The sequence below is a fragment of the Chlorocebus sabaeus genome, chromosome 4 (assembly GCF_047675955.1).
Source record: "Chlorocebus sabaeus isolate Y175 chromosome 4, mChlSab1.0.hap1, whole genome shotgun sequence".
Lineage (NCBI taxonomy): Eukaryota > Metazoa > Chordata > Mammalia > Primates > Cercopithecidae > Chlorocebus > Chlorocebus sabaeus.
The window spans coordinates 21,637,546-21,656,246 of record NC_132907.1 but is presented as its reverse complement, the minus strand read 5'-3'; the positions used below and the strand labels follow the sequence as shown (position 1 = coordinate 21,656,246).

General features: G+C 36.1%; 1 protein-coding gene across 1 annotated transcript in view; it reads right to left on the bottom strand.

Moving 5' to 3' along the window:
- Positions 1-18,701, bottom strand: part of ANKRD31 (ankyrin repeat domain 31) — a 170,485-nt gene that overhangs the window by 138,889 nt on the left and 12,895 nt on the right. The window contains exons 3-5 of the mRNA XM_007975603.3: positions 16,704-16,813; positions 4,598-4,635; positions 180-256 (exon numbers count right to left, since the gene is read on the bottom strand). Of these exons, the coding sequence (XP_007973794.3) occupies positions 180-256; positions 4,598-4,635; positions 16,704-16,813 (225 nt within the window). The remainder of the gene's footprint in view (positions 1-179; positions 257-4,597; positions 4,636-16,703; positions 16,814-18,701) is intronic.

Genomic DNA, 18,701 nt, shown 5'->3' with positions numbered 1-18,701 from the left:
ACATAGCAAGACCCCATCTCTACCCAAAAAACAATCTATATATATCTCTATATATCTAGATAGATATATAGATATATATAGTTGACCAGACTAGTTGTAAATAAATGTATATCTAACTAAGTCTTCTATTTTTAGGCAAAGACTAATTTCCTTTATACAACTCTACCATGAAAACATACCTTCACTATTTTGGTGGTTCAGTGAAAGTCCAGACTGGCAAAACGACCCAATAAACATTGAACAATTTTTTCTAGTCCTAAAAAATCAATTAATTAATAAAAAAAATTTTAAAGTGAAAGAAAAAATAATGTTTCTCATTCAAATACAATTTAATTTTTCTTTTTCACTTAAAAGGCCTTCCAAATAGGATACTTTTTTTGCTATATCATTCCAATTATTTTTACAATTATTACCAATTTTTTAACATTTTCATTTCAAGTAACTGCAAAAATGAAGGAGAGAGCTGAAAAATAATAAATGACCTAAGGAGTGTATACAAGCTAAAATACATTTAGGTCTAAAAGTGACTTTGGACATGACTGTCTGCCAAATAGCGGTAGGAAGGTCAGGGAGAAAATGGTCCTGAAATATGTAGTTTGTCTATCTACATCATCAAATACACTGATAGTTTGTCATTACAGTTTTAGATGTAAGCAAGAGTCATTAATGATAAATTTCTCCAGGCATTACTTACCATTCTTGTATTTCACAGCAGGCAAAGAAAAGGTAGGGAATACCAAAGGGAAGAAGTTAAAAAGCAAAATAAGGGTCATGCCTAATCTGCAATTTTGATCATCTGCCCTGTGATAATTAAAAGCTGATTAAAGAAAGGCAATCAGCTAACTATATTTTTTCTCAGCCTAATTTACTGCATAAATGTAATCAAGACACCTTCCTTTAAAAAAAAAAAAAAAAGCCTCTCGTTTCAGCTGTTTTAAAAGCAGTTTTTAATGCAGCAGGCACAGCTACTGGAGTCCTATGCAAGAATAATAAATTAACCATTCTCTCCTGTCCAAAAACAGAAGTGATCAGTATAAGCTGCCTTCAAATAAAAATGAGACATTCATGTAGAATGATAATTTTTGAAGCAAATAGAAAAGAATGCTTATTTTTTTCCTAAAGTGTGATTCTTTAAGAACAAGCTGATTGAAAACAAAATAAAACTATAGTTTGAGTTAACAACAGAATTTTTTTCCCTTAATTGCAAGAGTATTTAAGACACAATCTGAAAATTGAGCAAAGCATCATCTAAATTACTACAAATAGTTATTTATATCAGGTAAGACAACAAACAACATAAAGGTCCAGTAGTAGAGGAATAATTAAATGAATTATAGTAAAGTCAGTAATACAATAAGGTATTATAAGGTCATCAAAATTCACATTTTTAAAAACATTATGCAACAAGAAAATAACTTTGACAAACAATTACTTAAAATTTAAAAACAGGATACAAAACTATCTGCAAGATGATCCCAATTTTATAGAAAGTATGAACAAAAGCAAAAATATAAATAAAGCCTAACATAAAATGCATCAAAATGTTAACAAATGGTTCTCTAGGCGGGGAGAATATGGATGCTATATTAGTCTTCCTTCGTCTTTTCTTTTTTCTACTTCTCTAAATATTGGTAGCTGGGGCAAAAGAGTTATTTTACAACAATAGCAGTTTTCAAACTTTTTGATCTTCAGACTCCTTTATACTCTTAAAAATTATTGGTGTCTTATACTTATTTATATTTACATATTAGAAACTAAAATGAAGAACAAAATTAAATACACATAAATTTTTAAATGACAGCAATAATCCAGGAACATATTAATATATTTTTATGAAAAATTATCTTTCCCAAAATGAAAAAAACTAGTGAGAAAAGTTGCAATGTTTGACATTTTAAAAAATCTCTTTAATGTGTGGCTTAAATGAAAGATGACTATCATCCTATATCTGCTACTGCATTCAATTTGTTGCCATATATAATTTTATTTGAAGTATATAACAAACATCTGGTTTCACACAGATATGGAGTTGGAAAAGGGAGGAGTATTTTAGTAGCCTTTTTGGATAATTGTGAATATTGCCTGGGTACAGAAAATAATACCCCAAAATATGATACCATGTCATGCTGAGTACTCTGAATTAAAGAAAATTGAAAGGCCTGAGAAATAAGCTTCAGAACCAAGGTCTCCATCTGACCTTCCCTCTCACCCCCCACCCCATTTCTCTGATCTTTTCTTTATTGAAGCACCTGAAGGGACTCTCTCCAGAATTTCCTTATCTGACTGAAAAACTTTCTTGAAAAAATAAAATAAAATGGTCTTAAAATCCCCTCCCTAGGAATCTCATTAAAAAACCAGGAAAGATTAACCATCAGAGAAAACACTAAAAGTCTCTAAGGCCAGGACAGGACACCATGTCCAGACAAATTCTTTATCTATTCTTCTGACAGCAGCACCAAGAGATTACTCAATACTTCATCTGCATAAGACAACCTTTGTTCAGAATGAAGTTCTGCCTCTCATCTTCCCATCAGTTCCCCCAAAACTTAGAGGAACTTGTCCCAGGCCATTGTTTTTTGGGCATATTCATTTCCCCTGAAAATCATTTACTGCTATAACCTCCATCTCCTCTTCCCCTATGAATAATGGTGTATAAACATCTGGACCTCACTGGGTTATTGGGTAACCACACTCCTGTGATTTTCCCCCATGTACATTAAATAAACTTTATATGCCTTTTTATTCTATAAATCTGTCTTTTGTCTGTTCATTTTCAGCAAACCTTCATTGGGGGTACAGGACGCTTTCCCCCTCTACCCCTAAAATATTCTTTTTCAATATTACAGCAAAATTATTTAATCAACAATACTTTCCTAAAAGGGAAATGTAGGAAACTGAAGCAAAATTAATGAACTTTTTGCATTCTATTACATTAAAACCCACAGTCTATCCTGCACTTTTGAATGGGTCTTTTACCTATACATGATTTTGTAACATCATGCATTGGTTTTTTAGAAAATACTTATGCACTGAGTTATGTACGTTTTCTTAATGTTGACACATTTCATTATAAAATATCAAAAAAATCACCTCTCAAGTTAAAAAAAAAAAAGATGAAACCAGTTTTCTTCCAATGCTTACAACTCAAACAAGTGCACAGGTGTTTTACTCAAGATAAACATGACGGCTGCACACAGTGGCTCACACCTGTAATCCCATCACTGTGGGAGGCCCAGACGGGTGGATCACTCGAGGCCAGGAGCTCAAGACCAGCATGGCCAACATGGCAAAACCCTGTCTCTACTAAAAATACAAAAATTAGCCAGACAAGGTGGCGCACACCTGTAGTCCCAGCTACTTGGGAGGCTGAGGGACAAAAATTGCTTGAATCTGAGAGACAGAGGTTGCAGTAACCCGAGATCGCACCACTGCACTCCAGCCTGGGTGACAGAGTGAGACTCTGGTTCAAAAAACAGATAGACATCACATATCAGTATGCACAGAAATGCTTTAAGCATACTTTCCATTTCATCACACAGAATATTAAAAATATATGTACTCAAAGGTGGAGACTTACTAAAATTAATAATTTTCCTGCCTCATCAAACACAAATTCTATTAAGTGAAACTGCCTTCTTTTTATTTTTGTAACTGAGAGCACATATCAGTGAAAAAACACAATGACTACTAGTATTCTTTGGTGCCATTGCCTTGATTCCTACTAAGACTCCAGCATTTTATCCACCATTACTATAGCACTATTGTGCAAATGTAGATACCATGAAATAGGCAACTAATGTGTTAGTATTATTATGAAAATAGTTTTGACCTCACAGACCCTCTAAAAGAATCTCATGGACTCCCAAAGTGTTCACAGACCATACTTTGAGAATCATTGTTTTAAAAGAACTGAAAGGATAGTTTCTTTTTCTTTCTTTCTCTCTCTTTTTTTTTTTTTTTTTTTTTTTTTTTGAGACAGAGTCTCATCTCACTCTGTTGCCCAGGCTGGAGTACAGTGGCACGATCTCAGTTCACTGCAACTTCCACTTCCCAGGCTCAAGCAATTCTCATGCCTCAGTCTCCCAAATAGCTGGGATTACAGACGCCCACCAACACGCCTGGCTAATTTGGTATTTTTTATTAGAGATGGAGCTTCACCATATTAGCCAGGCTGGTCTCGAACTCCCGACCTCAGGTGATCTGCCTGCCTCGGCCTCCCAGAGTGCTAGGATTACAGGTGTGAGTCACTACGCCTGGTCGAGTTTCTTAAGGTATAATAATTGTATGAAGTCTAATTTCAGTAAGTTTTACAAATTCTTCCTTCATGCTATGCTTTTATTTGCAACCCCTTCATAAATTTGCTATGCTTTAAATTAGCTTTTAAAATAATAGAGAACTAAGTTAATCTGATTTAATGCTTCTTATGAAATAAAACTTACCTAGAACGTGTGTAAAATAACATATTTTTGCTACAAAATGGGCAATTATTCAAAAATATACAACAATTCTAAAACTCTTAAAAATGAATATTCATCTTAGATGTGCAAAATGACAAAAATACCTACAACGTAATGAAGCCAAAAACTAGTGTACTTACTGTAACAGAGCTTGACTTCGTTCTGTTTCATCTTGAGACTGCCAGGAAAAAAAAAAGTTTTTTCCAACTGATAAATGTTAATTCAACGCAACAAGCTAAAAAAATTAATATTTAAAGTAATTTTTGTGTTATTCTTCCTTAGTTTATTTTTATTGTGGTAAAATACACATAAAATTTACTGTCTATTTACTATCTGTACATTTTTAAGTATACAGTTCTCTGGCATTAAGTATACTCACACTGTTGTACAACCAAGACCACCATGCACCTCCAGAACTTTTTCATTTTCCCAAACTGAAACTCCATGCTCATTACAATAACAGTAACTCCCCACTCCCCTCCCACAACCCATGGCAGCCACCATTCTGCTTTCTGTCTTTATTGATTTACTACTCTAGAAACATCATATAAGAGATATAAAATTTTAATCATTCTGTGACTAGCTTATTTCACTTGGTAGAATATATTCAAGGTTAATCTATGTTGTGGCATGTATCTGCATTTCCTTCCATTTTAAAGCTGAATAATATTCTATTGCATGTATGTACCACATTTGGTTTACTCATCTATCGATGGACACTTGCAGTGCTTCCACCTTTTTTGGTTACTGAGAATAATGCTGCCATGAACATGTGTATACAAATATATCTATTCAAGTCCCTGCTTTCACTTCTTCAGCATATACAATCAGAAGCGAAATTGCTAAATCATTAAGGTGATTCTATGTTTAACTTTTTTAAAGAATAGCCATACCGTTTTCCACAGCAGTTGCATCATTATACATTCCCATCTGCTATGTACAAGGGTTCCAATTTCTCTACATTCTTGCCAACACTTGTTATTTTTGGGTTTTTTGGGAAAAAAAAAAAAAAGTCATCACAATGAGTGAAAAGTGGTATTTCATTGTGATTTTGATTTGCATTTCCCTAATGATTAGTGATACTGAGCATCTGTTCATTGACCATTTTTATATCTTATTTGGTGAAATGTCTACTTGAGCCCTTTACTCATTTTCTAATTCAGTTTTTTTTTTCCTCTTGTGGAGTTGTAAGAACTCTTTATATATTCTGTAAAGCATGCATGATTTGCAAATATTTTCTCCCATTCCATAAGATGCTTTTACACTCTGTTGATGGTATACTTTGATGCTCAAAAGTTTTTAATTTTTATGTAATCTAACTTATCTATTTTTTCTTTTGTTGACTGTGCTTTTGGTGTGATAACTGAGATATCGTTGCCAAATCCAATGTCATGATACTCTTCTCCAATGTTTTCTTCTAAGAGTTTTATAGTTTTGGCTCTTCTGTCTTTATCATAACTCCTTTCCACAAAAAAAAAAAGAAAGAAAGAAAAAAAAAGTAGAACTTAAGTGAAGAGAAAGAGAAGTGTTCTTTTTTTTAATTCCTAGTTTTTTCTTCTTCATTAATATGTGATGATTCTGAACAGCCATTCTTGTCCAATTCTGAGTTTTAATATTTCCCCTAAGAACCAGAAATTATATGACCTCTGTGTTACAGTGTAGAATACTAACTGGGCAGGGTGCAGTGAGTCACATCTGTAATCCTAGCACTTTGGGAGGTCAATTTGGGCAGACAGCTTGAGCCCAGGAGTTGGAGACCAGCCTAGGAAACATGGTAAAACCCAGTCTCTACCAAAAAAAAAATACAAAAAAATTAGCCAGGCATGGTGGCCCATGCCTATAGTTTCAACTGTCTAGGAGGCTGAGGTGGGAAGATCACCTGAACCCAGGGAGGTTGAGGCTGCAGTGAGCTATGATTGCACCACTGCATCCTAGCCTGGGTGACAGAGACCCCATCTCAAAACTGATTCTGCCTAATTCTTAATTAATATCAGAAAATCTGAAGTTGTTGTGTCCCTTTCAAAAAAGATAAAATGCACTGACAATATGCTTCCATTTTAAGAGTTCACAACATACTGGCTTTTGTCACTTCAAAAGGAATCTTTACTGTTAATATGTTGTTAGCATCAAAGATCTTTAGTAAAAGACTTCTCTTTAGGGGCCCTTTATGTTTGTTTCTAAGATCAATTATAAAGCTCTCTGAAAATAAAGCCATTAGGCTGAACTTGCAAGCATTTTCATGATTACACTAATACCAACACAGAGCTAATGCCACTCCATACAGGTGGGGGCTGGAGATGTTAACTCGTTAATTAACAATATGCAAATTATGTCCAAAAATACAAACAAAGCAATGTGATAACCTCAACCTTCTCCAACTAATGCTCAGTATTATTTATTGATAATGCATCCCTAAACACTCCAAAGTTACATTAGTTTCACACATATATACTTCTAAGCAGGCTTTACAGAGCTCAGAGGCCAGAGATAAGAAGAAATGTCAAGAGACAAACCCAGACGCTTCCAAGGATTAATTCAACAGGGTATACTTACACACAAGATATTTCTGTGTCTCTGCAAAGTAATTTTTCAAATATTTGTAATATTCACTTCATTTATCTTACTAAAGGACCAGTGACTTTTCCTGTTGAGGACTAATTATTCGTTTGACTCTACCTACATAAGGTTCTACACTGAACTCCTGGGCTCAAGCTATCTGCCCATGTTGGCCTCCAAAAGTACAAAAGGTAAATGCAAAAGGTAAGAAAGCAAGTAGGAAGGAAGGTTGCTCCTGACAGCTGATTTTTTTCCTCCTCTATAGACAGAACTACCAACCAAGAGCTAATGCCATTGAATACAAGTGGGGGCTGGAGCTGTTAATTTGTTAATGAACAATATGCAGGAATACATGTCAATCAATTTTTTCATAAGAAACACCAAATTGGTATCTATCTTTTTAATACATGTGACTGCACTTTCCCCTGTCTTTACCCCACTGCATTTTGACAAGGCCATTAAACTGTAGTTTTCTTGTTGTTGTTGCTGTTGTTGTTGTTGTTGTTTTGGAGCTAGGATGTGAGAGGTAAGAGAGGTTAATTGTGTTAATTTAGAGGATCTAGAAAAGAAGCAAATATATTTCTATACCCTCAACCAAAAAAGCAATCTCCTGCTATGTGAGAACATCGTCTTTCACTGATTTATGGATAACTGGGAGTGGAGTGGAAGAAGTCTGGCTTGCCGGATCAGCCCAACCAATCCTGGCTCTCCATGACACACTGAATGTCTCACACAAACTACCTTCACATTTGATAGACCAGAATAGCAGTTACTGGTATTCAGTAAGTGTCTGAAGTACCTGGATGAATTGCTAATAACATTTGCTTAAGATATCTTTCTTTCAGAGTGAGGTACCCAAACGTGGCCATCTATATAAATATTTTAAAATATTTCCAAATATCCATACAATTGCCTTTTAGAGGGTTCCCTCTGGACATATGGTACCATCTGTGTACTGCTTCAGTATTCTTAAATGTTGACATCCACTCACTAGGATCTAAACACAACTTAAATACACAGCGATTTAACCACTGAATGAGAATTGTCTTTACTCCAGCTAAGTTAGGTGCTAAAACCCCATTTTCATCCTACTTCTTCCCAGAAATATTCTTTTTTTTTTTTTTTTTTTTTTTGAGACGGAGTCTCGCTCTGTCACCCAGGCTGGACTGTAGTGGCTGGATCTCAGCTCACTGCAAGCTCTGCCTCCCGGGTTCACGTCATTCTCCTGCCTCAGCCTCCCGAGTAGCTGGGACTACAGGCGCCCACCACCTTGCCAGGCTAGTTTTTTGTATTTTTTAGTAGAGACGGGGTTTCACCGTGTTAGCCAGGATGGTCTCGATCTCCTGACCTCGTGATCCACCCATCTCGGCCTCCCAAAGTGCTGGGATTACAGGCTTGAGCCACCGCACCTGGCCAGAAATATTCTTAAGTCATTGCAACTTCTGAACAGAGACAGCAATTTTAGGAAACAAGTTAGGATGAGTTAAAGAGCCAGGAAAAGTATACCATTGGCAGTAGTGATAAGCTCAGTAGAGTCAGGGGTACCCAACTTTAGAAAAATGACATTGCATTTGAGTAGCCCAGCAATCTATTACTCAGTGAGGCAGCTAGGAGGAGAGAATGTTACCTGCCCACTGGGGCTTTAAAAGACCATGCAGTGCATAATCTCTCCATTAGTTCTGGCCTTGCCATCCCTGATCCTTCTTCTATTACACACTCATCAGACAAGCCTGTGGTTATTTATTTCCCCTTCAAAGTTCTCTTTAATGCTCATTTTAACTGATTCTCTCTCTGAATCTGGATAAACGTAGAAGATGGAGGCTGCTAAAGGGAAAAGGAAAGTGAGATTCAAGTTGTATTTACAACTCTCAGATAAATAGTCTTGAGGTAAAAGAAGCAGCCTACTGGTAATAATTGTATAATTCAGTTAATCATTACTCCCTGTCAACAAGTATCTTCTAGATGACCAAAAACTGACTATGAGACCAGTGATGCCCACTGTATTAGTCAGGATCCTCCAGAAAAACAGAACCAACGGGATGTGCACATATGTAGAAAGAGATTTATTATAAGGAATCGGCCCCCACAATTATGGAAACTGGCAAGTGCAAATATGCAGTGTGACCTGTCAGGCTCGAGAGACAGAGAGCCAATGGTATAGTTCCAGTCAAAGGTCACCAGGCAGAGAAGCAGAACAGCCAATAGTACAGATGAAATTTAAAGGCCAGCAGGAAATCATCTGGGAGAGCTAATGGTGCTGATAAAATCTAAAGACAGTCTGCTATAGAATTCTCTCTTACAGGGAGAGGCAGGTCTTTTTGTTTTACTCGGGTCTTCAACTGATGAGGCCTACTCACATGATGGAGGGCAGTCTGCTTTACTCAGGTCCACTGACTTTAATGTTAATTTCATTCAAAAACACTCACAGAAATATCCAGAATAATGTTTGACCAACTATCTGAACATTCGGTGACCCAGCCAAGTTGACACATAAAATGAACCATCATGCCCCCCTAATTTTGACACACCTTTGTCTCCATTATCTCTCCAGGCATATCACTAAACTCTCCAAACAAACCAAAATCTATTCATATAAAATTTTAAAACTGCTTGCCATATAGCATACATGTAAAGAACTAGAAATGGTATTTTATAAGACCCAACAAAAATGAGGAGAATAAAATATTTTTAAAGATTGCTGCCTACATTTAAAAAAATCAAGATGACATATATCAAATCAAAGATCCTCTATTTCTTCATTGTTTGTTCTTATTTAAAATAGCTCATCATTTCTAAAATGTCTTCTTTAAAGTTGAAATGTCAATACTGGTATCTGGGGAGAATTTATTTAGAAACCTGTTTCATAATTATTTAGAATTTACTTAGAAATCTAATTCCAGGCCGGGCGCGGTGGCTCAAGCCTGTAATCCCAGCACTTTGGGAGGCCGAGACGGGCGGATCACGAGGTCAGGAGATCGAGACCATCCTGGCTAACACAGTGAAACCCCGTCTCTACTAAAAAATACAAAAAACTAGCCGGGCGAGGTGGTGGGCGCCTGTAGTCCCAGCTACTCGGGAGGCTGAGGCAGGAGAATGGAGTGAATCCAGGAGGCGGAGCTTGCAGTGAGCCGAGATCTGGCCACTGCACTCCAGCCTGGGCCACAGAGCGAGACTCCGCCTCAAAAAAAAAAAAAAAAAAAAAGAAATCTAATTCCAGTTGCAAAACAACAAATTAAAAAAAAAAAAAACTCTGAGAAAGTGCCTTTTCAGGTATCTTAATTTCTTTATCTGATAAAGTCAGTTTCTCTCATATAGTTAAATTTCAAAAGGTTTATTTTGATAGGATAAAAGAAAACAATGAAAGAAGCAACATTTATCAATTTATAAAAGAGTATTAATTAAAATTTACTACAGATGTTCACACACTGGGATTACATTACCTTTTACTGTAGACAAAAGTGGGGATATAAAAGAAAGTTAAAGGAGGTATCTATTTTTCCAATGAAAGTTTTTAAAAAATAAACAAATATCCAATACTTCACTTATCCTTCTTAACGTAATTTTACAAGCCCATACTCAGCAGATGGCTAGTTTACTATCTGATGATAAAGTTTTGAAGAATACATTTATTAACTCTTCAAGTCCTTTAAGGCGATTGTTCCAAGCTGACTGAATATTAGAAATTAATTGGAAGGTTTTTGAAAACTGAACATTCCCAGGTTCCACCCAAGTATGGGTCTGAGCATCCATATATTTAAAAAGCTACCCAAATGGGTCTGATAATCAAACTTTTTAAACCATGTTCTGAGGTATAATACAGTTCCTGGGACAATAATCACATAGCAAATGTTTCTGAAATAAACAGAAAGAAAAATAATTATTACCTCCTATTTCACAATTACTGAAGCCAGAGGAAATAAATGTTATGTTTTCTGATCTCAGAAGTTACAAAATTAATTTTTAAGTGAGTTATTAGAAGCCAAATATAGAGCTCTCAATTTCAAGGAAAGATATTTGGTGTTAAATGTTTTGGTTTTTATCAGAGATCATTTATTTGATACACTTTCCTAGGTATGATATTAAGTAGACCTTCATATTAACTTTTGGGAAATGCTGTCAGTTTCTGCTACTACAATGTATGTATCTTTCCTTCCTTTCCTTATCTCTGGTTAGCTAACTTATTTATACCAAGGTGCTAACAGAATCATTCCTTACTTTTCCCCATGACATTTACTTTAAAAAAAAAATACATATATATATATACACACACACACACATATATATATATATGTATATATATATATATTTGAGATCTTTCTAACTTTTTGATGTGGGTGTTCAGTGCTATAAATCTCTCTCTTAACACTGCCTTAGCTGTGTCCCAAAGATTCTGGTAAGTTGTGTCTTCATTCACATTAATTTCAAAGAACTTCTTGATATCTGCCTTAATTTCATTATTTACCCAAAAGTCCTTCAGGAGAAAGTTGTTTAATTTCTGTGAAATTGTACGGTTTTGAGCAATTTTCTTGGCCTTGACTTCTATTTTTATTGCGCTGTGGTCCAAGAGTGTAGTTGGTATCATTTCAGTTTTTTGAGTTTCCTGAAAATTGTTTCATGTCTGATTGCAGGGTCAATTTTAAAGTATGTGCCATGTGGCAATGAAAAGAATGTATATGCTGTTGTCTTCCAGTGGAGAGTTCTGTAGATGTCTACTAGGTCCATTTGGTCAAGTGTTGAGTTCAAGTCCTGAATCTCTTTGTTAATTTTCTGCCTCAATAATCTGTCTTATACTGTTGGTGTGGTGTTGAAGTCTCCCAGTATTATTGTGTGGTAGTCTAAGCCTCTTTTTAGGTCTCTAAGAACTTGCTTTATGAATATGGGTGCACCTAAGTTGGGTGCATACAGATTTAAGACAGTTGGGTCTTCTTGTTGAATGGAATCCTTTACCATTATGTAGTGCCCTTCTTTTTCTTGCTATGGACTAGGGAAGGGAATGCCCCTCTTTGTCTTTTCTGATCTTTGTTTCTAAAAGGCTGTTTTATCTGAAATTAGGATTGCATCACCTGCTTTTTTCTGTTTTCTATTTGCTTGGTGGATTTTTCTCCAACCTTTTATTTTGAGCCTATGGGTATCACTGTATGTGAGATGGGTCTCTTGAAGACAGCTTATCTCTGGGTCTTACCTCTTTATTCAGCTTGACACTCTGTGCCTTTTAATGGGGACATTTAGTTCATTTATATTGAAGGTTAGTATTGATATGTGTGGATTTGATCCTGCCATCATGTTGTTAGCTGGTTATAATGCAGATTTGTTTGTGTGGTTGCTTTATACTGTCACTGGTCTGTGTACTTAAGTGTGTTTGTGTTGTGGCTGGTAACAATCTTTACTTTTCATATTTAGTGCTTCTTTTAGGAGCTCTTGTAAGGAAGTTCTGGTGGTAATGAATCCCCTGAGCATTTGCTTGTCTCAAAAGGATCTTATTTCTCAAATTAACAATAAAACATCACAACTAGAAGAACTGGAGAAGCAAGAGCAAAGCAACCTCAAAGCTAGCAGAAGACAAGAAATATCCAAAAATCAGAGCTGAACTGAAGGAGACAGAGACACAAAAACCATACAAAAGATCAACAAATCCAGGAGTTGGTTCTTTGGAAAAAATTAATAGGACAGACAGAATTCTAGGTAGACTAATAAAGAAGAAAAGAGAGAATATCCAAATAAACATAATTAGAAATGGCAAAGGAGATGTTACCACTGACCCCACAGAAACGCAAATAGCCATCAGAGACAACTATCAACACCTCTATGCACATAAATCTAAAATTCTAGAAGAAATGGATAAATTCCTGGACACATACATCCTCCCAAAACTAAATCAGGAAGAAACTGAATACTTAAATAGACCAATAATGAGTGCTGACACTAAATCAGTAATAAACAGCCTACCAACTAAAAAAAGCCCAGGACCAGAGAGATTCACAGCTGAATTACAACAGATGTACAAAGAAGAGTTGGTGCCATTTCTACTGAAGTTATTACAAAAAATTGAGGAGGAGAGACTCATCCCCAACTCATTCTATGAGGCCACCATAATCCTGATACTAAAACCTGGCAGAGCCACAAGAAAAAAAGAAAACTTCAGGTTAATATCCTTGATGAACATAGATGCTCATCAAAATTCTCAACAAAATACCAACAAACCAAAAGTGAATTAGCACAACAAAAAGCTAATTCACCAGGATAAAGTAGGCCTTATCTCTGGAATGCTTCAACATATTCAAATCAATAAATGTGACTCACCACATAAACAGAAATAAAGACAAAAACCACATGATTATCCCAACAGATACAGAAAAGGCTTTCAATCAAATTCAAATCATTTCATGTTAAAAACCTTCAATAACCTAGGCATTGAAGGAACATACTTCAAAATAATAAGAGCCACCTATGACAAAGCCGCAGTCACCATCAAACTTCATACTGAATGGGCAAAACTTGGAAGCATTCCCCTTGAAAACCAGAACAAGATAAGGATGTCCTCTCTCACCACTCCTATTCAACATAGTATTGAAAGTCTTGGCCAGAACAGTCAGGTAAGAGAAAGAAATAAAAGGCATCCAAATAAAAAAAGAGGAAGTCGAACTAATCCCTGTTGGCAGATGACATGATTCTATATCTAGAAAACCCCACAGTCTCTGCCCAAAAGCTCCTTGAGCTGATAAGCAACTTCAGCAAAGTTTCAGAATACAAAATTGATGTACAAAAATCAGTAGCATTTCTGTACACCAAAAGCAACACCAAACTGACAGTCAAAAGTAACACAGTCCCATTCATAATTGGCAAAACAACAACAACAAAACAAAAACAAAAACAAACAACTAGGAATCCAGCTAACTAGGAAGGTGAAAGATCTCTACAATGAGAATTACAAAACACTGCTCAAAGAAATCATATGTGACCCAAATAGAAGAATATTCCATACTCATGAATAGGAAGACTCAATATTGTTAAAATGGCCATATTACCCAAAGCAATTTACAGATTCAATGCTATGACATCCTTCACAGAACCAGAAAAAACTATTCTAAAATTCATATGGAACCAGAAAAGAGCCCGAATAGCCAAGGCAATTCTAAGCAAAAAGAAAAAGCAGGAGGAATCACATTGCCTGTCTTCAAACCGTAAAAAGCTACCATAACCAAATCAGCATGGTACTGGTACAAAAATAGAAACATAAACCAATGGAACAGAAGAGAAAGCCCAGAAATACAGCTATACACCTATGACAATCTGATCTTTGGCAAAGCTGACAAAAACGAGCAATGGGGAAAGAATTTCTCATTCAATAAATGGTGCTGGGATAACTGGCTAGTATATACAGAAGGTTGAAACTGGACCCCTTTCTTATACCTTATATAAAAATCAACTCAAGATGGATTAAAGATCTAAATATAAAACCTAACACTATAAAACCCTGAAAGATAACCTAGGAAATACTATTTTGGACATAGGAACTGGCAAAGATTTGATGATGAAAATTCCAAAAGCAATCACAAGAAAAACAAAAATTGACAAATGGGACCTAATTAAACCAAACAGCTTCTGCACAGCAAAAGAAACTATCAACAGAGAAAACAGGCAACCTACAGAATGGTACAAAACGTTTGACAGGCAACCTACAGAATGGGAGAAAATGTTTGCAAACTATACATCTGACAAAGGTCTAATATACAGAATCTACAAGAAACTTACACAAATGTATAAACAAAAAACACCTCCATTAAAAAGTGGGCAATAGCCGGGCACGGTGGCTCACGCCTGTAATCCCAGCACTTTGGGAGGCCGAGGCGGGCAGATCACCTGAGATCAAAAGTTCAAGACCAGCCTAATCAACACGTAGAAACTCCATCTCTACTAAAAATACAAAAAAATTAGCCGAGCATGGTGGCCCATGCCTGTAATCCCAGCTACTCGGAAGGCAGAGGCAGGAGAATTGTTTGAACCTGGGAGGCAGAGATTGCGGTGAGCTGAGATTGTGCCTTGCACGCCAGACTGTGCAACAAGAGCGAAACTCCATCTCAAAAAAAAAAAAAAAAAAAAGTGGGCAAAATACATGAACAGACACTTTTCAAAAGAAGACATATACATGGTCAACAAGTATACGAAAAAATGCTCAATGTCACTAATTATTCAGGAAATGCAAATCAATGAGATACCAGCTCACACCAGTCAAAATGGCTATTAAAAGTTAAAGAATAACAGGCCAGGTGCAGTGGCTTACGCTAGTAATCCCAGCACTTTGGGAGGTCAAAGTGGGCAGATCGCTTGTGCTCAGGAGTTTGAGACCAGCCTGGCCAACATAGCAAAACCCTGTCTCTGCTAAAAATACAAAAATTACCCAGGCATGGTGGCACGTGGTAGAATACTATGCAGTCATAAAAAAGAATGAGATTATGTCTTTGCAGCAACATGGATGGAACTGGAGGCCATTATCCTTAGCAAACTAATGCAGAAACAGAAAACCAAGTAATGCATATTCTCACTTATAAGTAGGAGCTAAATCATGAGAACACATGGACAGAAGGAGGGGAAACACAGATACTGGAGCTTGCTTGAGGGAGAATGATGGGAGAAGGAAAAGGTTCAGAAAAAAAAAACTGTCAGGTACTATGCTTAGTACGCAGGTGATAATAATCTGTACACCAAAAAAATTTGATTGTCAGAAATCTACATGCAGTTTGAAATGACATAAATGTCAAAATCATATTTTAAAAGACAAAAAAAAGTAAAAATTCTTAGTGTGTGTGTGTGTGTGTGCACATACACATACATACACTCACACACAAGACAACAGAAGTGTCTTTTCAGTGGCCTATATCTCAAATTATACCATACAGGCTATATCTTCTTCACAAGTTTAAGAATAATCCCTAATATAAAATGGAGATGAAAGTCATAATTATTACATCCTATTTTAACCTCTATTCCTCTCATATCTGCATCTCTACTAAAGGGCGAAAAACATAAGAGGTGTAAGAGTAAACAAAAGAAAACACAGTTCACTTTTGAACAACACAGGCTTGAACTGTGTGGGTTCACTTACACATGAATTTTTTTCAACCCCTGCCACCCCTGGGAAAGCAAAACCAACCCCTCCTCTTTCTCTCTTTTTCTTCCCCAGTCTACTCAACGTGAAGATGATAGGATGAAGATCTTTATGATGGCCCCCTTGCACTTAATGAATAGTAAATATATTTTATCTTCTTTATCATCTTAACATTTTCTTTTCTCTGTCTTACTGTGTTGTAACAATACAGTATATAATACATATAAAAGACAAAATATGTATTGACTATCAGTAAGGCTTCCAGTCAACAGTAGGCTATTAGTAGTTTAGTTTTGGGAGAGTCAAAAGTTGTATGTGGATTTCTGACTGCACAAAGGGTCAGCATCCCTAACTCCCAAATTGTTCAAGGGTCAACTGTATTTTAAATCCTCCCTCCTAAAACAATTGTTTTCATCAAAGTTTCAGCAAAGAAATAGAATGACTGGTTAAGAAAGAGGTAAAAATTAATAAGAAAAGAGGAAAGAAGCAAAATAATAGACAAAAAGAATAAGAATTAGCAATTTGCCACTCTGATAGCATTTCCAATTTTTAATGAGTATGTATTCAATCAACACGCTACACACCTGTAATATCGTATCCTCGCTAAGAATAGGCATCACCCTATTTTTACTCATTTGCTCTTGCAGATCCTCTTTGAGCTTAAATCCAAGTTGAATCTCAGGAGAAGGCATGCCTAGAAAGAAACATAATCATAAAACATTGGCAACAGTTTTATTGCTCTGCTTGGCAATGGCCCAAGAATTTTATAGGCATTCAAAATGTCATTAAGAATCATCTAGAATATCATAATTTCTTTTTTTATTTCTTCTTTAAAAAAAGGCGGATATATGTGCAGAACGTGCAGGTGTATGTGTGCCACACATAGGTATATGTGTGCCATGGTGGTTTGCTGCACCTATTGATGCATCCTTTAAGTTCCCTCCCCTCACCCCTCAACCCCCAACAGGCCCTGGTGTGTGTGTGTGTGTGTTCCCCTCTGTGTGTCCATGTGTTCTCAATGTTCAACTCCCACTTATGAATGAGAACATGCAGTGTTTGGTTTTCTGTTTCTGTGTTAGTTTGCTGAAGATGATGGTTCCCAGCTTCATCCATGTCCCTGCAAAGGACTGAGATTGTGGCTGCATAGTATTTCATGGTGTATATGTACCACATTTTCTTCATCCATTGATGGGCATTTGGGTTGGTTCCAGGTCTTTGCTATTGTAAACAGTGCTGCAGTAAACATACATGTGCATGTGTCTTTATAGTAGAATGATTTATAATCCTTTGGGTTTATACCCAGTAATGGAATTGCTGGGTCAAATGGTATTTCTGGTTCTAGATCCTTGAGGAATCGCTGTACTGTCTTCCACAATGGTTGAACTAATTTACATTCCCACCAACAGTGTAAAAGCATTCCTATTTCTTCACAGCCTTGCCAGCATCTATTGTTTCCTGACTTTTTAATAATTACCATTCTGACAGGCATGAGATGGTATCTCCTTGCGGTTTTAATTTGCATTTCTCTGATGATCAGTGATGTTGAGCTTGTTTTATATGTTTATAGTATATCATAATTTCTTAACTGCCACTTTTATCTGTTAATATTTTTTAATTATTAAGAGGAAACACATATACTACATTGAATGAAATAATACTTGATATTTCTTTGTCTCAGGATGAATAAAGGCAATCAATACGCATAGAAAGTACATAGACTTAAACACCACAAGAATAATTTTAAATTTCTTTTAAAATTCATTTTAGATCGTTTTTTGAAACACATAATGCTAGTACATAATCCAAAAAAGCCAGTTTCTGTTTTCAAAATGGCAAACTGAGCCCATATTTTAACTTTAACTTTCCAAGTTCATAGAAAAATATCCAAAGAAATTACTAGATTTTTGGTTTTTGAACATCTGAAGCAACAACGGAAAGGAAAGGAATATAGAAATATACCCCCATATAGATCACAAGATGAGAATGGATTCAAGGAAATCCAAACAGTAGTAAACAGCTTGTTATAGACCAAATGCCTGTGCACACCTGCCCCAGCCAAATTCATATGCTGATGCCCTAACCGCCAATGTGATGATAATAGAAGGTAAGATCTTTGGGAGGTAGTTGGGTTTAGATGAGGTATTGAGGGTGAAGCCCTCGTAATCACTCCTGGAATTAATATCCTTATAAAAAGAGAGAGAAAAACCAGACCTCTCTCTCCCTAAGCACAAAGAGGAGGTCATGTGAGCACACAGCAATGTAGCAGCCATCCGCACAATCCAGGAAGAGGGTCCTCACCAAGAACCAAATCTGCCAGCACCTTGATTTTGGATTTCTCATCCTCCAGAACTGTGAAAACTACATGTCTGTAGATCAAACCATCCAGTTCATAGTATTTTGTTATAGCAGCCCAAGTTGACTAAGACACAGCTCATCACACAACACAGGAAAAGGAAGAGATCTCTCAGAAATAACTATCTATCTATCTATCTATCTATCTATCTATCTATCTATCTATCTACACATACATTTCTTCCATTAGAATTCCAGAAAACCACCCAGTTCAGAGAAAAACCCACTAA